Here is a 20,685-nt window from a genome sequence, read left to right as displayed (position 1 = left end):
TTGAAGTCAAGTTCTAGTCAAAAATAACTTGGAATTGCATTTCTAGTTGAAGATAATCACGCCTTGCAAGTAAGAACAATTTTTTGTGTGTGTCTTATTATATTATGAGATGTATCATATTTTAAAATTCAATTCTGTACTGTAAATTTGTACTTTTTGTGTTATGATTGCAGTAACGAGGACGTTACTTTTATAAGCAGGGGAGTATGTGAGCAAGTCACTAACGTTTCCGGAATTTATTCATGTGTAACCGGTAATTTTCTATTTTTATTGTAACCGGAACCACCGTTTTGATGACGTATTAATATGCACTTATGATAACGCTGGAATGAATCAAAGAAACATCTTAAAATAAGCCTTTTTATACCATCTGCAGGTAAATTATTACTGTATTAATTATTCCCTGGCCTTTATATTATTATAAATTGCTTTTATTGTTTGTGTAAAGATTTCAACACATATATAAACATGAGAAACACATCAAAACAAACAATATTCATACGGCAAACCATTGCCGACGTATTTTCATATTTTTGTACCATTATTTGTGTAAACAGCAGCACTATGAATTAATAACACTGACAAACATATCATATAATATCTTCTGTAATTATGTGACACATAATTTATGTCACGTAGAATACTATAATTTAGGTTAGTTGTTTTTGTTGCATAAACATTGAATTTTTCATTGTTAAATAATTGTTTTGGTATATTAATCACATGCATCTATAATGATGGAATAATAACCATCCGTGTTCACTTCTGCAAAGTTTAATTAACATTTATTTTGTACACAAACGAGAGCTAATTGCTATAAAAACTATGGAAAGCCTGTTTAACATTAATGTGTAATGTTATGGAGCGCAGGTTTAACAATATTTTGTAATTCTATTTAAATGAGTGTTTTGATTAAGTAAACTTCATTTTGAATATGAAAGAGAGTTAATGAAATGATTTAAGCAATATTTACTGCATATTAACCATACTTTGTCATATTAAATGTATACAAGAGTTATTGGTATTAATACTGAGTAATATTGGCTATGGCAAGCAAATTATTGTAATTATGTATTTTGCTGATATCATTTACATTATAGTGTACATTATAACTGAAGTTGTGTTCTACATGTAGACAATTGTATTATAAAAACCTTCTTTTTGTGTATTTGCAGGACTACCTGCCACCTTTGTTAATTAGTATGAAATAAAGATCATTCATCAATATGTCACTTCTATCAGCCTCACTATACACCTGGCTACATAATATAAAGTTATGGCAATGTTTCCTACGTTCGGTCTTCTTGTAAAGACCTTTGTTTCTGTCTCTTTCCTCAAATGTGTAATATTGGATGAATGTTGGTTAGGTAAAAACCATGCATAAAAACAAATTGAATGATAATCCCAGTCATACAGACTTATGAAGTCTTAAGCATTTGGCATATTAAACATTTCAAAATATTCATCATATTTAACAATATAATACAGTAGTTAAGAACACAAAATGTAATTTAACAATACCATAATTTTTTTAACAATAAAATATATTATTCAACAAAATGATGTATGACTTTTGATAAAATGTCACTATAGAAAACTCGAATAGATTTTACACCATACATCGCTTCATTCGCACGGAGTGCAGACGGTTTCTGGATAAATTAACAATGGTCAGCATTTTTTTATTGATACAAACTTTGATACTAATTATAATGATAGTAATATGTATATCAAAGTGTGAACAGTATAATCTTCGATCTGTTGAATTGATAACAAGTTCATGTCCTACTGAAATAGAAGGATTCACACTTTTACCTTGTCTTATACATGTTGTAGATAAAGAAATAAACATGCTAGGTAAGAAATCTATTCGTTTATTAATCTCAGTTTTAAAACCAACAGTGTATTGCCTACTAAGGAGGTGTATTTATAAAATTGTCAACCCGAGTAAGGGTTATTCTATGAGGGACTTTAGTCCTAGATTAATTACCCGTACTCGGGTTGATAATTTTGGATGTTCATCGACTTGTTGATAATGTCTGTGTCATTTTGGTATCTTATTGAGAGTTTTTTCATTGGCTATCATACAACATTTTTTTATATTAACAAGTACATGCATTATTGCTATATATAAATTTCTTCAATGATTTAATACAGCTTGTTAATCCTTTGAAAATATCTGTTCAAATCACATTTTTAACTTAATTGTATTGACGCCGATCAGAATGCGTATGCGTTGTCAATCTTTATAGCAAACAAATTCAGTATTTGATAAAGATATAAGTAATTTGGAAATTTGACGTAAATCATTCAGCTAACAGTGTCTTTGTTTTCACTATAGAATTTCTGATTTATTATGTAACCGATATATCTAGGAAGGTGTTCGGTCCACGTTTAAAGATAAACGAAATGGTTTGAGTTCACGTGAACTTTTCGGTGTTACATTAAAGAATGCAATGAAATAGGCACAAGTGCATTACGACGTGAGAAGGCAATTAATTATGAATTTTAAATAGTAACTGTGTAATACGATTGAATACACTGGCCTCAATTCATAATATATATGCCGATATCACATTTTATTGTAGTATAACATAAATGATGATTCATTTGACTATACAAAGTTTGTGTTGCAAGGTGAACTCTTTCTGAGAAGATACTTACATTTATATATATTAAAACAGTAATAAATACAAGGCAAAACAAAACATTTTTGTAGTCTTTGTTTAAGGGTATTTATATCATCAATGTGATAAAAGTTTTGAAACTGATTTGTTCGCATCATAATAGTTTTAACGTGTTGTTGTATGGAAACCGAAACACATGATTACAACATGACATTACATGGAAGCACCTACAAAGCTTTAATTGTATGAATCGTCTGTTTTAGTCTGGCTGAAACTAACCGTGTTGTTTTCATGTTTACTACCAACAAAATGTAAGTAATGAATAAATTTATGACGAACTGGTCATATTTAGAAAATAAAAAAAGAAGAAAAGAAGCGAAGGATAACAAAGAGACTATTAAAGTCATAAGTCGAGTATAAATGGACAACGCCATGGCTTAAAAAAGAAAGAAAAAAAGAGTACACAAACAATGCAAAGAAAACTAAGACTGAGCAACACGAACCCTACTGAAAACTATTGGTAATTTCAGGAAGGATAGGCTGAATAAATGATGAGAACTGTCGTATAAAGATCCTTATAATGTCGTGTTTGAGAAAATGTTTATAGTGCATGTTTTATTAAAATATCAAAAGTATACCTTGTAAAAAGCAGTTTACAATCTGATACCCATTTAAAGTTTCTGGCAGGTCAGACAATACAAGATAGCTGAAATTAAAAGTCACGTAACATTGTTCATGGACAACTTTCATTAATTCATTAAATAAGGTTTAAAAAAGCACAGAAACAGTCAACGAATATCAACATTATCGGAAAAGGCCGAACAAAACATTTCCTCTGAAAATACAAGTTCATATTTTTCAATTTCTCTTCCTTTATTAATCTGTTGATTTCAAAACGGCCATACAAGCAAAAATATAACACTTTAAAGACACCGAAATAACTTTACTATAAGGGATCTTCATTGAAATCAATAGCACAATAGACAAACGAATTAACAGCAATGTCAAGGATATAAAAGTTGAGTAAACCAGTAAAATTAGAAAAAAACTAAAGATACCTCAATTAAAACCTGTTATACATATGATATCGGCATATTTTTGTCGCAGACGTATATTCAACACCACTAAGAACTTAGAATCTAAATCAGTTATATTTTGAAACTCCTCCTTTGATAAACAAAATATAAATTTGTGTATAATATTAATTTCAAGAAGAGGCCCAAAATAAAAGAAATATCATAGAATTTTGATTAAAAATTACAGTTCTCTTAAAGTATCCGATATTGACAAATGTAAAAAAATTACAGGGTTTCCTTATGATAACATTTGATAGTCATGAGATTACTGATTCTCCATAATATCAAATATTCATTCTAATATTTATGTCATCTAGATACACTGAAAAACATATTATTTGTCGACATACGCATCTGGTGCACTGAAATTAAAACCGTTAATGTTTCAGTTAGTTTTTTACTATATGTGTAATCTATATTTGATAATTTTGTTGTGTGCCAGCTTTGGAATGTTTACATTGTGAGGATGTAATTCACCCATCAGACTGTTCCACCTCCACAACGTGTGGTGTAGATGATGTAAGTTTTACAAACTACAATCAATTCATTTATTTACGTGGGTACCAACTTTTTGGAAAACTTGCATATTCGTGGATATTTAATTTTAAGTTGTTGACTAAGTTTGCATCAGTCTTTCATAAAACGTGTAATTCGTTGAACATTATATTTGTGGTTCCCCTGTACCCTCCAAATTCTCGAAAATAGAAATCCAACGAATAATAATAAATCCAGAATAATAAAGGAGATGAAACAAGTAACCCCCCTAGGTATTTTCTATAACTTTGAGGTATATACATACTACTAGTACCTGAACAACATGTTTTGTCTTGAATGTAAGATTTACTTTAAAATATAGGAAATGAACAATATGTGTACCTTCAAGCTATATTCTATTACTTTGATGTCCATACATACTTCATGTGAAAGAGGGACGAAAGATACCAAAGGGACAGTCAAACTCATATTCTAAAACAAACTGACAACGCCATGGCTAAAAATAAAAGAGACAAACAGAAAAACAATAGTACACATGACATAACATAGAAAACTAAAGAATAAACAACACGAACCCCACCAAAAACTAGGGGTGATCTCAGGTGCTCCGGAAGAATAAGCAGATCCTGCTCCACATGTGACACCCGTGTGAATACTGTAAGATTTAATAAATAATATAGAAGATGAAAAAAGTAAACTCTATAGGTGTATTCTATATCTTTGACTTCCATAAACACTACCTCATCACCGTGTAGTGTAGATGATTTCCATCTGAATTCCACCTAACTACATGACATTTCCTAAACATCTATTAAGATTTTGATCATCAAATAAATTGCCATTTATAATAGACGACAAGTTTTGGAGAAATCGTTAAACACTTTAAAAGGGAACTTTAAGATTTAATAAAAACTCATAAAGAACTAGTACTAGCATAAGTACGGAAGTTGCTTGACTTAGTTAAATGAAATTTATCACCGAAATATGAAATAAAAAATGTAAGTAGGCCAAATTAATAATGAAGTTATAGAGAATCACAAACAGAAAATTATCAAACCATACGAGACAAGGCAGTCACGCGTTTGAAATATAAAACTCTGGTGTTTATATGTTTTCTTGTACTTTCTAGGAACACTTGATGTAAAAGATTTTGCATCCATTACATAGCAATTCCACATAGTAGTTCTAACTACTGGACCAATTATACGCTCCATTACATAGCAATTCCACATAGTAGTTCTAACTACTGGACCAATTATACGCTGAAAAACCAAGATGTTAATTAATACTTGCATCGACCAAATTTGAAACTCATCATTTTTACATAAGAATAGACTACACATATTGTAATATACGACTTATCCACGGCATTATAGGTGGTACCTAACACTACAGGGAGATAACTCTGTAAAATCATCTAAACGTTTTAATTACGTTGTATTGTTAAGGGAAAAATAAGCTTCTCAATGATCAAAATTAGTGTTTGTCAAACTGCTATATAACCAGTGTAATTTTTCTGATAAATTGGTTGGTTCAAATGTTTTGAAATTTTTATATTATTGTCAAAGAGTCAAAGTAAATACTTTGTCAAAATTTTATGAAAATTAAACAAGCCAAATTAATATTAGTGTATGTGTTCGGTACCACCTTCAATGAACCAATAGAAAAGATATCATCAACATCATGTTGACAATTATAATAAAACAGAACATTAAGTAGAGCATTTAAAACAAAAAGAATACACTTTTTAAATAGACAAAACCACACAAACCAGAAAGTTAAGTTCAGTATAAATGATCATATAAGACCATTATAACAAACTCATCACAAAGAAGGTTATATGATTCTTTATTCAAACAGATGTGTATGACACAAGAAATAAGGAGTATCGGTGGTGAAAGAAGATTCAAACTCAGCTGTCATTCAAAGAGGGTAAATACGTACAATTAATGATTGTCCCAAGTCAAGAGCCTCTGGCCTTCGTTGGTCTTGTATTATTTTAATTTTAGTTATTTGTGTACAATTTGGAAATTAGTATGGCGTTCATTATCACTGAACTAGTATATATTTGTTTAGGGGCCAGCTGAAGGACACCTCCGGTTATTATCCCGGTTGAATGGTTTTACACTAGTAATTTTAGGGCCCTTTATAGTTTGTTTTTCCAAGGCTCCGTGTTGAAGGCCGTACATTGAACTATAATGGTTATTTTTATAAATTGTAATTTGATGGAGAGTTGTCTCTTTAGCACTCACACTACATCTGCCTATATTTATTTAACAAGTAAAAAATATGACGATTGTTATCCATTTGATTGATGTGTTTGAACTTTTGCCATTTGATATAAAAGACTTTCCGTTTTGATTTTTCCTTAGAGTAGAATATGTTTGTTATTTTACTTTTTATATTAAAAAACCTTGCCATATCGTATTACATATTTGAAATCTACATAACAAAGCTTCATTAGATGACATAAATTAAAACTTCTTAAAAGCCCGTTTTACATTTTTTTTCTTTTTTTTTTTCACATTCAGTTATATATTCCAAGGGTAAAAGCGACCTTAAAAAGATATCCTGTGTCATTATGCTATGTAAAAAGTAATTCAGTGAGACTAAATTTAGAAATAAAAAGATGTGGTATAATTGCAAATGAGACAAATCTTCACTAAAGACCTAATGACATGCAGGTCAACAACTACTATCATCGTACGGTCTTTAATAATAAGCCAAAATATACAGCAAAGTACGCAATTAAAGACCCCAAACCCGAAATGACAATTATTATAAATGATTCAAACGAGACAAATAACGGACTATTTTTTATTAAAAATAATGAACGGAAATATAAATAGCATTTACAGCAACGAACGACAACAAATGTTATTTGATATACTGTTGTCAGATAACTTAAACATGGATACAGTATGAATAGCGGGTTTCATGATAGATCTGTTCTGTAAAAGCTCATGCGTTTCCTTTGGTTTTATTAGGTTTGTTGCCCTGATTAAATTTGCTTTATCGATTTATGAATTTAAACAGCCGAGGACTATTGTTGCCTCTATTTATCCGCCACACGATTTAAGGTAGGTATGGACCAGATGTTAAATTCGTATTGAACTCTTTGAAGACAAAACATTTAGGGAAAGGAAATTCAAAGGCCAGACAGTGCTACAGTGTATATATATTCGCCTGAGAAGTTAGTCATTGTTAAAATTCCATTAGAAATAGCAAAACGATATTTGTGATTTGATACCGATTCTATCCTGCAATAAATCTGAAGATTTTGTATTTCATTTAAGGAGGGACTAGCATTAAACCGACGAAATTTGATTTTTAAAATGGAAAAAAAAGTATCTTTGTACTGACACAATGTGTTTCTATTTTCAGCAATGTAATGCTATCATGGGCAGTGCTGGATTGAGCGTTACGTTCTGTATGGATTGCTGTGATTCAAATAAATGTAACAATCAACTATGTTCATCGGGTGAGTCTGCGAGTTATGATAGATATGAAAATTAGAAATGGTATGATTGTAAATTTACCAACTCGCCACCAGACACCAAATGACATGGCTGTTAACAAGTATATTTTACTATACGGACTATAGGCAAAAACCTATACCGCATAGTGAGTTAAAAAAAGTCTTCGAAATGACAAAAGTATAACATTTCAAACGAGAAAAATAATGGGATAAAATTCAACATAATAATGAACATAAAACGTTTTCTCGTCTGACTTGTTTTACATCGGAGCCTTTTATAGCTGAATATGTGTGCTGGGCTTTGCCCACTGTTGAAGGCCGTACGGTGACTTTAGTTGTTTATTTCTGTGTAATTAGGTCTCTTGTGGTGAGTTGTCTCGTTGGCAATCATACCATATCTTCTTGTTTATATAAAAACAAATGTTATTTTGTTAAGAGGCCAGATGAAGCATGCATTCGAGTGCATATTTCGCTTTGTTCTGAAGACATATTAGTGACCGTCGGATGTTTTGAGCTCTTTTATTGGCAAATGATTGGATTTTTGTTTATTTGACACATTCCCCATTTACATACTTCTTTTCTATGATACAGTAACACTAATTTACAGGATCCTGACATGGGGCAGCAGTGTCTGTTCATAACAATTATCCACATAATAATCAACGTGCATCGTTCATTTAAGAAATAATTCATGGGGGCTTGAATATATCGTGATTTTACCACGGGTTGGCCCTGTAGGACAAATATTTTACCCTGAGCGATAGCGAGGGGTAATATATTGGCAAAAAGGGACAACCCGTAGTAAAATCACGATATATGTAAGCCCATTTGAATTATTTCATTTCTAATAGGACAAATACAGCAATTATTTTGGATCGAAGCGCTCTAGCTATAGGTGGAGGCAAATATGTACCGTTCCCAAAAATAAACGCACTATTAAATTGACGTAAAAGAACGGATCAAACTGAGTAATTGACATGCTTAAACTATTTACAATGACGTATTCAGATAATTTTGGATGAATTTAAATGATAATTTTATTTATATGTCTTATATGTATAAAAAAATGGCTTTTACCACATTTTAGCATCGTTTGTTTACGTTTGTTGTGATGATTTTCGGTTTCATAAGCGTGTATTTTCCCGTTAAATGCTTATATTCTTACGTTATATGACGTCGGTTACCACATTCATAAAAAAGCATATGACATGGGGGTACAATCGGAACAGCCTTGGCAATATACTCATATTCTACCACGGGTGTGTACTCAAAGCGTTGGAAGAACGTCATGTTATAATATGTATTAACAAAAAGACAGTCATAAACACTGCGTTCAGTTTTGAACAGATAGGTCATTGATTCAATAATCGCAACGTGTATTCAAATATGCTTTATTCTGACAAAAGTATTTGAACTTATCTTAATTCCAAAATTGTCTTATTAGAACAAGGTCGTATCTGTCGTAAGCTTATGATTCAATAACAATTTAACAAATTATATTTATATGTCTTTAATTTGTTTTATTGTAAGAAAACGTATTGCTTTTTACACTTCATTTACTGTGATAACTTGTCAACATGAATACAACACCAGAAATAGAAGAAAAAGGAAACTTTAATACAGAATGAACAACATTGTAATTGTGTGTTCTTATGACTCTTTAACTTTGGAAATTGTAGTTACAATAATCTCTCAACTTATTGGTCCCTTTAAAGTGTTTTACTTGAGCGTCGCTGGTGAGTCATTTTTAACCAAACACCCCTCTGTCGTACATAATTGTAATCCTAGTATCTTAAAAGAGTTTATTCGTACTTTTCTTATTTTGGCGACGCTGATGGGCATTCTGTAGACGTAATATAATAATAGGCGTTAATATTGATATCTAGATATACCGTAAATTAAACTTTTTTAATGTAGCCCCAACAACCACAATGTTACCTACAACGACTACAATAAAACCAACACAACGTCCCTATATATCAACTGACCATTCCAGTATAACAACAAGATGGGGAACAAGGTTGGAAATATCCTGTTATGGACATAATGTGGACCTGGTGCAAATGCAGATGCAAATTGGTTCACTACATGTAAGCATTGCTAACTGCGAATTCATTAATATTCGTTGGATGCCAATTTTCGTGGATTTCGTGGGGACTGGGGAACCACGAATTTCATTCAACGAAATACAGATTTTCTAAAGGAATGTATGCAGAATTCGCCAAAACAACGAATTTACATATCCAAGAATATGCAAGTTTTCATAAATCCATGAAAATTGGTACCTACGAAAAAAAACAAAAAACACAGTGATATAGGAACAAGTTAAAGTTAGCCTTCAAATGGCTTTCTATGTCATTATTGTTAAATCAAAAATTCAAAATAAAGTTTCATAACATATCAATATGTTTCGCCTATTTTCTTTTTTAACTATTACTTATTACTCTTCTGATTTATAGTTTCACTTTTGGATTCAGGATTTTCAAATTTAACAATACTCAAAACGCAACAAAGAATAATACGGACTGAGCAACACGAACTCCGCCAAAAACTGGGGGTAATCTTAGGTGCTCCGGCAGTGTAAGCAGATCCTGCTCCATATATGGCACCCGTCGTGTTCCTCATGTTATAACAAACCCGGTAAATAATCTACAAACCTTCACGATGTAATTATATCAACTCGCAACCAACTGGTTAGAGAAAATTTAAATTAGATTACTTAAAATTTTTATCTTTTTGAAGGTATGTGGGAAAACAAAACAAGAAACAAAATCATACGTATTTAAACATTGAATTAATTTCATATTCTGTATTTTAAGTAATTGTTTTTAATGATTAACATGTTTCAGGGTAAAAAAATAGCAATACCCACAACTAAATCCCCGACACCACATGCCTATATAACACCACAGAGTGATATGTACATTATTTGCACAGGATACATACAGCTAAAAGCTGTTACAACAACAAATATACAAATAACTGTAACCGGTGGTAAATATATACTAGTATATGAATATTCGAGTTTATTAAGAATAATCCATTACAGTAACGATGGTGTTTAAATTAAGTTAAGTGTATATTTAATATATACAGAATTGTATTTTCCTTTTCCTTGATTCACAAGTCAAATATTTGCATTCAAATGAAATATCACTACCCAGATACACAAAAACAAATACCGGTTTCAAAGTGAAATATCGATATCAAAACGAAAAATCGACATCAGATTAATAAATAGTTTCAAACCGATATATCGGTATTACAATTTAATGTCGATACTATTACCAAGTTGAACATATATAACATACATGAAAAAGAACTGGGAAAGTTATCAATACTCCTATTGGCTGTTTGGCAAATTTTGGAAGAAAAATGAAAAAAAAAGTTATTTCTGCATAGATAGTACTACATACATCTTCATTGTTCTCAATTGAAGTTGAAGAGGTTGTTATTCAATGTATATTTAATCGTTATATTCTATTCCGAGACGACTAGATTTCTTGAACTTCAAATTGTCTTTATTTACTTGTACAAAATTGAAAACGGAAATGTGGAATGTAATAAAGAGACAACAACCCGACCATAGAGCAAGCAACAACAGAAGGTCACCAAAACGTCTTCAATGTAGCCAGAAACACCCGCACTCAGATGTGTTCTTCAGCCCATAAACAAATACATATGCATGTTCAGTGATAATGAACGCCATACTAAACTCAAAATTTTACACAAGAAACTAAAATTAAAAAAAATACAATACTAACAAGGGCTAGAGGCTCCTGACTTAAGACCAGCGCAAAATGCAAATTTTCATGTTAAATATCAGCTGCTTGGCACAATATAATTCAATTTTGAACTAATGTGCTATTTCAACAAAAAAACATCAATAGTGCATGCACGTACTAAAAGTTACATGTATAAATTCCTTTTTAAGACTAGCCGCCATCATAAAAATAATTTCCTCTACTAGTGTGTCTTTTTCTTTCTTGCTTTTCAGATAAACCTTATTTCGCTCATGCAAGACAGGTGATATCCCTGCATGAAGGAGAAGATCAAGCACTTTTATGTTCACCACAAGGATTCCCTTCACCTGTAGTTACGTGGCATTATGCACGGGTTATTATCATATTACACACATAATTGTATATTGCTCTAATATTAATGTCTTTACTAATAAAACGGTATATTATTAAAAAGTAAAATCACAAAAATACTTAACTCCGAAGAAAATTAAAAACGGAACGTCCATAATCAAATGGCAAAATGAAAAGTTTAAACTCATCAAACGAATGAGCAACAACTGTAATATTCCTAACTTGCTACAGGCATTGTCTTTGTTGGTGATGGATTTAAAAGCTAGCTTAACCTTTTACTTGTTTTTCAGTCGCATAAAATTCTATTAAACGGAAAATGATGAGTATTAACATATTATTTTCGTGGCATCGGGCGTCTTGCTCATAGCAGGTAAAGTTTTGTGCTAAATTGCATTCGGTATACTAGATACTGTAATCCTAATTAAAAGATATTCGTTGTTTTCTGTCAAAGTGGCACTATAGATATTCGAATACATTTGACTAAATCAAAGTGTTATTTGGAATTTTTTTAGTGAAATGACATAAACTAACTAGTACCCTTTGGTGTGTACCTTATTTTTTGGCAGCAATAGTCAATCAAATTAACGCTATACTTATAAGACAGGAGTACAATTATAATACTATGAGATGAAAAAAACATGTTTCAATTATAATGTATTTAGTCAAATAACGTTAATTATATCGATTAAACATATGTATCCCTTTATATATTTTGTTCGATAGAAACACACTAGATATTTTGTTAGATATATAGAAACAAACATTCCTGATTTCGTTACAGCTCGCAGGACATATGAGTACTATCGGACATAACTTGCATATAAATCAAATGAATAGCGAAATGGCGGGAAAATACACGTGTACGGCTCATAATTACTTTGGGTCGACGTCAACCGAGTATATCATTCAGTATATTTCTCCAGGTGAGAATAGTATAATAATTATATGTTAATGTTATGTTTAAACAAATGGAATCATTTTGAAAAATAAACATAAAAAGATGACTTTTGACCGTTAAAAAAATATCCCACATTACTTATCACCCAAATATTACAGAAGTATAAGTATAACAAATGAATACTTCGAATCAAACAAGAAGACATTTTCAAAAATCCAACGTTAAGAAACATACCAGCGATTGTACAATTGTAACAAAAGCTTAAAAAAGTAAGGCAACTCTACGAAATGTATAACGGAAAATTCTCTCAAGCAACATCTGGATTTTGATAAGATAAATTATAGCTGTTGCTATGACAATGTATCATGAACCAATAAAACTCCAAGTACAACGTATATGATGCACTAATGAAACTTATGTGACTGTATATGACATAGAAATATACAGTCAACGCATTTTGGCTGCTCAAATAGAACGAGTGCAGTATAAAAAACAACTCAGTACCTTAATCATCTCATACTAATAGGCTTGGAAACACTGTCGTTTGTGAATGCCTTTGTGTCGATCTGATGAGTAAAACCCTTTTCAACTGACTATAATAGTTTGGTTTAATCTTACATTGTAATTTCTAAATGGGTTTAATCCTTTGAATTTTATAATGCTAAGTTAAAGAACAACAAATCAAGGACAATACAACAAAAATCAAAACAAAAGGAATATGACAGTTGTTTTACTCGCTTGATGTTTTCACCTTCCGTTATGAATTACCTCGAAGTTTGGTATTTTCTATAAGTTTACTCTTATGGTCCCCATTTCTGTTTAAGGAATAATTGACCGGGGCGTGAATTTATCGTGATTTTGCCACAGATTAACCCTTTGTGTAAAATATGGCTACACGAGTAAAAACAAGGGGTCAAATATCAGACAACCCGTTGTAAAAATAAATACATTTTCTGTAAAATCCTGTCATTCTTACGTCATCGTTCAGTGATGTCCTTTAAACCATTTGAAATGAGAGTTAATCATTCTAATATGGGAGTACTCTTGGAACAGGTAAAATAAATCATGAATTTTTCTTTTAGCTGACATATGAATATATTTGAATTATATCACGATTGTATACTGGAAACATTAGAAAAATGTCAAATTAGAATTAAAATGCATGCACAATTGCTTGACTTCTTATTATGATAAAGTTCTGAAATCGTACTACTCCCTTCGCATCCCGAAAAATATTTTTGTCAAACTACGTAATACCAAGATGTCTTTTCACGATGATAATTACCGTTTTTGCTAGCACTCTGCATATAATCCTGGTACTTCTGATAACAATTGCAAGCATCGGTGGGAAGTTTCAAAGATGATTTTGATGGGAAGATAAAGAAAGATAAAAGAGAGGCAAAAAATACCATAAGAACAGGCAAACTTATAAAATCAAAAACACCCCATGGCATAAAATGAAAAAAAACCCAGACATATTATATAACACAAGAAACAACATAGAAAACTAAACAGTAAGCAACACGAACCCGAAACAAAAACTGGGGGTGATCTCAGATGCCCCGGAAAGGTAAATAGATCCTGTTCCACATGTGGCACAATTCCAGATTATGTCTATTGGTATTGATTCTATTTTATATATGCTTTCAGAAACTACTGTAGCTTCTGTGACCACTCTTCCAACAACAGCCTTTATGATTCCACCAATAGTTACCCTCCAACAGAAGTTAATCATACCAGAAGGGAAGCCATCATCAGTTGTAGCCTGTCAAGTACAAGGGTTTCCCACACCTACTGTTACCTGGGACACTTTCGATGTATGTCTTAGTACTCTAAACTCACAAATTTTAACGTATTTGTACAACTATGATTGTTTAACAATGGGCACTTATCTAATATTAATGACGGAATAAATAATCGAACTATTCCAATAAATAATAAGTAATTCACGTCTTATCAAATACTATTGTTGTACGACGTCAGGAGAGTTAAATCACCCAGTGAAATTTTCACTTTTATTTCAATTGGAAATCAGGGTAATTCACTGCATGCAATGTAATATTATTCGCAATTCCACGTTATGCTACTTATCAATGATGTTATCAAAGTTTTTATACCTTATAAATTTCGTAATCATATAAAAAAATGAACCAAAACTAAAAGGCTCAACTATAAAAAAAAAGAAGGTATGGTATGATTGCCTTTGAAACAACTCTCCACAAGAGACCAAAATGACACAGAAGTTAACCACTATAGGTCATCGTACGGCATTCAACAATGAGCAAAGCCCATGTCGCATAGTCAGCTATAAAAGGCCCCCAAATGACAAAGTAAAACAATTCAAACGAGAAAACTAACGATCTTATTTATATAAACTAGAGGCTCTTAAGAGCCTGTGTCGCTTACATAAATAAAATTTGGTCTATGTGCATATTGAACAAGGGAAACAGATGGATTTATGACAAAATTGTGTTTTGGTGATGGTGATATGTTTGTAGATCATACTTTACTGACCATTCTTGCTACTTACAATTTTTCTTTATCTGTAATGAACTTGGCCCTTTAGTTACAGAGGAAAACATTTTGTAAAAACTTTCCAAAATTTACTTAATTAATGAAAATTGTTAAAAATTTACTATAAAGGTCAATAAATCCTTAATGGATCAACTGACCATTTTGGTCATTTAACTTATTTGTAGATCTTAATTTGCTGAACATTATTGATGTTCACAGGTTATCTCTATCTATAATAGTATTCAAGATAATCACCAAAAACGGCTAAATTTCTTTAAAAATTACCAATTGGGGAGCAACCCAACAACCCGTTGGCCAATTCATCTGCAAATTTCAGGGCAGATATTTATTTACTAGATAAACAAGTTAACCCCTTGTAAAATTTGCTTAAAATGCTTTGGTTTCAGAGTTATAAGCCAAAATCTACATTTTACCACTATGTTCTATGTTTAGCCATGGCGGCCATCTTGGTTGGTTTGCCGGGTCACAGCACACATTTTTAAAACTTTTTAAAGCAATAACTCCTTAAGGGTTCAACTGACCATTTTGATCATTTGACTTATTTGTTGATCTTAATTAGCTGAACATTATTGCTGTTTACAGTTTATCGCTATCTATAATGATCTTCAAATTATTAATCGAAAAGGGACAACATGTCCTTAAAATTACCAATGCAGGGGCAGCAACCCAACAACCCATTGTCTGATTCATCTGAAAATTTCAGGGCAGATAGATCTTGATTTAATAAACAGTGTTATCCCATGTCAGATTTGCTCTAAATGCTTTGGTTTATTTTTTTTAAACAAAAATATACATTTTACCTATATGTTCTATTTTAGCCATGGCGGCCATCTTGGTTGGTTAGCGGGTCACCGGACACAATTTTTAAACTAGATGCCCCTATAATGATTGTGGCCAAGTTGGTTAAATTTGGCCCAGTAGTTAGAGAGGAGAAAATTTTTGTAAAAGTTAACGACTACGACGGACGACGGACACCAGGTGACGAAAAAACTCACTTGGCCATTTGTGCCATGTGAGCTAAAAATGAACGAAAAACAAAAATGTAACACAAAAACAACCACTGAATTACAGGCTCATGATTTGGGGCAGGTACATACATACATAATGTTGCGGGGTTAAATATATTAGCGGTATCCCTACACTATTCTATACTTTTTAACAATGAAAGAAGAACAAAGGATATTGGATACTAGTGTCTACTCCTGACACAAATTGGGTTGATGTTCACCAAAAACATCCCTCGTTGGGGCAACAAAAGGAAAATATTAAAATACAAATCTTTTTAGAAAATGCGTCTATTTTGGATGTGCGCGTATGTTTGTCCTTTGATTTTCTTATTCATTCATACATTTTACGGATTTATTTTATTTCATTTCGACTCTACACCTATATGAACATATGAGTTTTAGTTGTATAAAATTTGTCATTTCGTGACCTTTTATATGCAGTATGGGCTTTGTTCCTTATTGAAGGCTGTCTTTTTTATATACTTTTCGTTCTAGCACAAGTTTCCATCCAATGTCCAAATTCATGGTCCATATCTAATAATTCATAACGCTGGTGTATACGATAGCAACATTTACTTCTGCAAGGCAACGAATCCTGCTGGAACTGATATCAAGGTTATACACGTCATAGTGAATCATACAGGTAATAACGTTAATATATCTACTTCTGGAACTGATATCAAATTTGTCCACGTCATAGTAAGACATACAGGTAATAACGTTAATATATCTACTGCTAGACCTGATACCAAATTTGTCCACGTCATAGTAAGACATACAGGTAATAACGTTAATATATCTATTGCTGGAACTGATACCAAATTTGTCCACGTCATAGTAAATCATACAGGTAATACGTTAATATATCTACTGCTGGAACTGATATCAAATTTGTCCACGTCATAGTAAACCATACAGGTAATAACGTTTATATATATACTTCTGGAACTGATACCAAATTTGTCCACGTCATAGTAAGACATACAGGTAATAACGTTAATATATCTACTGCTGGAACTGATATCAAATTTGTCCACGTCATAGTAAACCATACAGGTAATAACGTTTATATATATACTTCTGGAACTGATACCAAATTTGTCCACGTCATAGTAAGACATACAGGTAATAACGTTAATATATCTACTGCTGGAACTGATATCAAATTTGTCCACGTCATAGTAAATCATACAGGTAATACGTTAATATATCTACTGCTAGAACTGATACCAAATTTGTCCACGTCATAGTAACCATACAGGTAATAACGTTAATATATCTACTGCTGGAACTGATATCAAAATGTGTCCACGTCATAGTAAATCATACAGGTAATACGTTAATATATCTACTGCTAGAACTGATACCAAATGTGTCCACGTCATAGTAAATCATACAGGAAATAACGTTAATATATCTACTGCTGGAACTGGTATCAAGGTTATACACGTCATAGTAAATCATTCAGGTAATAACGTTACTATATCTACTGCAGGAACTGATACCAAATTTGTCCACGTCATAGTAAATTATACAGGTAATAACGTTAATATATCTACTGCTGGAACTGATATCAAGATTATACACGTCATAGTAAATCATACAGGTAATACGTTAATATATCTACTGCTAGAACTGATATCAAATGTGTCCACGTCATAGTAAGACATACATGTAATAACGTTACTATATCTACTGCTGGAACTGATACCAAATTTGTCCACGTCATAGTAAATCATACAGGTAATTACGTTAATATATCTACTGCTAGAACTGATATTAAATGTGTCCACGTCATAGTAAGACATACATGTAATAACGTTACTATATCTACTGCTGGAACTGATACCAAATTTGTCCACGTCATAGTAAATTATACAGGTAATAACGTTAATATATCTACTGCTGGAACTGATATCAAGATTATACACGTCATAGTAAATCATACAGGTAATTACGTTAATATATCTACTGCTGGAACTGATATCAAGGTTATACACGTCATAGTAAATCATTCAGGTAATAACGTTACTATATCTACTGCTGGAACTGATATCAAGATTATACAAGTCATAGTAAATCATACAGGTAATTACGTTAATATATCTACTGCTGGAACTGATATCAAGGTTATACACGTCATAGTAAATCATTCAGGTAATAACGTTACTATATCTACTGCTGGACCTGATACCAAATTTGTCCACGTCATAGTAAATTATACAGGTAATAACGTTACTATATCTACTGCTGGAACTGATACCAAATTTGTCCACGTCATAGTAAATTATACAGGTAATAACGTTAATATATCTACTGCTGGAACTGATACCGAATTTGTCCACGTCATAGTAAACCATACAGGTAATAACGTTAATATATCTACTGCTAGAACTGATACCAAATTTGTCCACGTCATAGTAAATCATACAGGTAATAACGTTAATATATCTACAGCTGGAACTGATACCAAATTTGTCCACGTCATAGTAACCCATACAGGTAATAACGTTAATATATCTACTGCTGGAACTGATACCTAATTTGTCTACGTCATAGTAAATTATACAGGTAATAACGTTAATATATCTACTGCTGGAACTGATACCAAATTTGTCCACGTCATAGTAAATTATACAGGTAATAACGTTAATATATCTACTTCTGGAACTGATATCAAATTTGTCTACGTCATAGTGAATTATACAGGTAATAACGTTAAAATATCTACTTCTGGAACTGATATCAAATTTGTCTACGTCATAGTGAATTATACAGGTAATAACGTTAATATATCTACTTCTGGAACTGATTTCAAATTTGTCTACGTCATAGTGAATTATACAGGTAATAACGTTAATATATCTACTGCTGGAACTGATACCAAATTTGTCCACGTCATAGTAAATCATACAGGTAATAACGTTAATATATCTACTGCTGGAACTGATACCAAATTTGTCTACGTCATAGTAAATTATACAGGTAATAACGTTAATATATCTACTGCTGGAACTGATACCTAATTTGTCTACGTCATAGTAAATTATACAGGTAATAACGTTAATATATCTACTTCTGGAACTGATATCAAATTTGTCTACGTCATAGTGAATTATACAGGTAATAACGTTAATATATCTACTGCTGGAACTGATACCAAATTTGTCCACGTCATAGTAAACCATACAGGTAATAACGTTAATATATCTACAGCTGGAACTGATACCAAATTTGTCCACGTCATAGTAAACCATACAGGTAATAACGTTAATATATCTACTGCTGGAACTGATACCAAATTTGTCCACGTCATAGTAAATCATACAGGTAATAACGTTAATATATCTACAGCTGGAACTGATACCAAATTTGTCCACGTCATAGTAAACCATACAGGTAATAACGTTAATATATCTACAGCTGGAACTGATACCAAATTTGTCCACGTCATAGTAAATCATACAGGTAATAACGTTAATATATCTACTGCTGGAACTGATACCTAATTTGTCTACGTCATAGTAAATTATACAGGTAATAACGTTAATATATCTACTTCTGGAACTGATATCAAATTTGTCCACGTCATAGTAAACCATACAGGTAATAACGTTAATATATCTACTGCTGGAACTGATACCAAATTTGTCCACGTCATAGTAAATCATACAGGTAATAACGTTAATATATCTACTGCTGGAACTGATACCAAATTTGTCCACGTCATAGTAAACCATACAGGTAATAACGTTAATATATCTACAGCTGGAACTGATACCAAATTTGTCCACGTCATAGTAAATCATACAGGTAATAACGTTAATATATCTACAGCTGGAACTGATACCAAATTTGTCCACGTCATAGTAAACCATACAGGTAATAACGTTAATATATCTACTGCTGGAACTGATACCAAATTTGTCCACGTCATAGTAAATCATACAGGTAATAACGTTAATATATCTACTGCTGGAACTGATACCAAATTTGTCCACGTCATAGTAAATTATACAGGTAATAACGTTAATATATCTACAGCTGGAACTGATACCAAATTTGTCCACGTCATAGTAAACCATACAGGTAATAACGTTAATATATCTACTGCTGGAACTGATACCAAATTTGTCCACTTTGTAGTGAACCATACAGGTAATAACGTTAATATATATACTTCTGGAACTGATATCAAATTTGTCCACTTCGTAGTGAACCATACAGGTAATAACGTTAATATATCTACTTCTGGAACTGACATCAAATTTGTCTACGTCATAGTAAATCATACAGGTAATAACGTTAATATATCTACTGCTGGAACTGATACCAAATTTGTCTACGTCATAGTAAATTATACATGTAATAACATAATAATAATTTTCTAAAAATCTTTTTCAATCTCTAATCTTAGTAGATGCATAAGGTTTCAGACAAATTATTTGAAGGATCGGTTTGTTACTCTTCTGGTT

The 20,685-nt window shown here is 31.8% G+C and overlaps 1 protein-coding gene and 1 long non-coding RNA gene across 2 annotated transcripts in view; both read left to right on the top strand.

Moving 5' to 3' along the window:
* Positions 1 to 54: 54 nt before the first annotated feature.
* On the top strand, positions 55 to 1,225 carry LOC134719469 (uncharacterized). The gene is made up of 2 exons (XR_010107595.1): positions 55 to 376; positions 1,176 to 1,225. It is a non-coding gene; the product is annotated as an uncharacterized LOC134719469 (long non-coding RNA).
* Positions 1,226 to 1,712: 487 nt separating this feature from the next.
* LOC134717673 (immunoglobulin superfamily member 10-like) overlaps positions 1,713 to 20,685 on the top strand; it is a 31,091-nt gene continuing 12,118 nt past the window's right edge. The window contains exons 1-11 of the mRNA XM_063580171.1: positions 1,713 to 1,857; positions 2,891 to 2,938; positions 4,146 to 4,222; positions 6,059 to 6,130; positions 7,583 to 7,679; positions 9,594 to 9,766; positions 10,526 to 10,670; positions 11,674 to 11,792; positions 12,552 to 12,693; positions 14,319 to 14,485; positions 16,706 to 16,853. Coding sequence (XP_063436241.1) covers positions 1,713 to 1,857; positions 2,891 to 2,938; positions 4,146 to 4,222; positions 6,059 to 6,130; positions 7,583 to 7,679; positions 9,594 to 9,766; positions 10,526 to 10,670; positions 11,674 to 11,792; positions 12,552 to 12,693; positions 14,319 to 14,485; positions 16,706 to 16,853 — 1,333 coding nt within the window. The remainder of the gene's footprint in view (positions 1,858 to 2,890; positions 2,939 to 4,145; positions 4,223 to 6,058; positions 6,131 to 7,582; positions 7,680 to 9,593; positions 9,767 to 10,525; positions 10,671 to 11,673; positions 11,793 to 12,551; positions 12,694 to 14,318; positions 14,486 to 16,705; positions 16,854 to 20,685) is intronic.

The sequence above is a fragment of the Mytilus trossulus genome, chromosome 5 (genome assembly GCF_036588685.1).
Source record: "Mytilus trossulus isolate FHL-02 chromosome 5, PNRI_Mtr1.1.1.hap1, whole genome shotgun sequence".
Classification (NCBI taxonomy): Eukaryota; Metazoa; Mollusca; class Bivalvia; order Mytilida; family Mytilidae; genus Mytilus; species Mytilus trossulus.
Note: the sequence above shows the minus strand (reverse complement) of the source record. Positions and strands in the feature narration are given on the sequence as shown.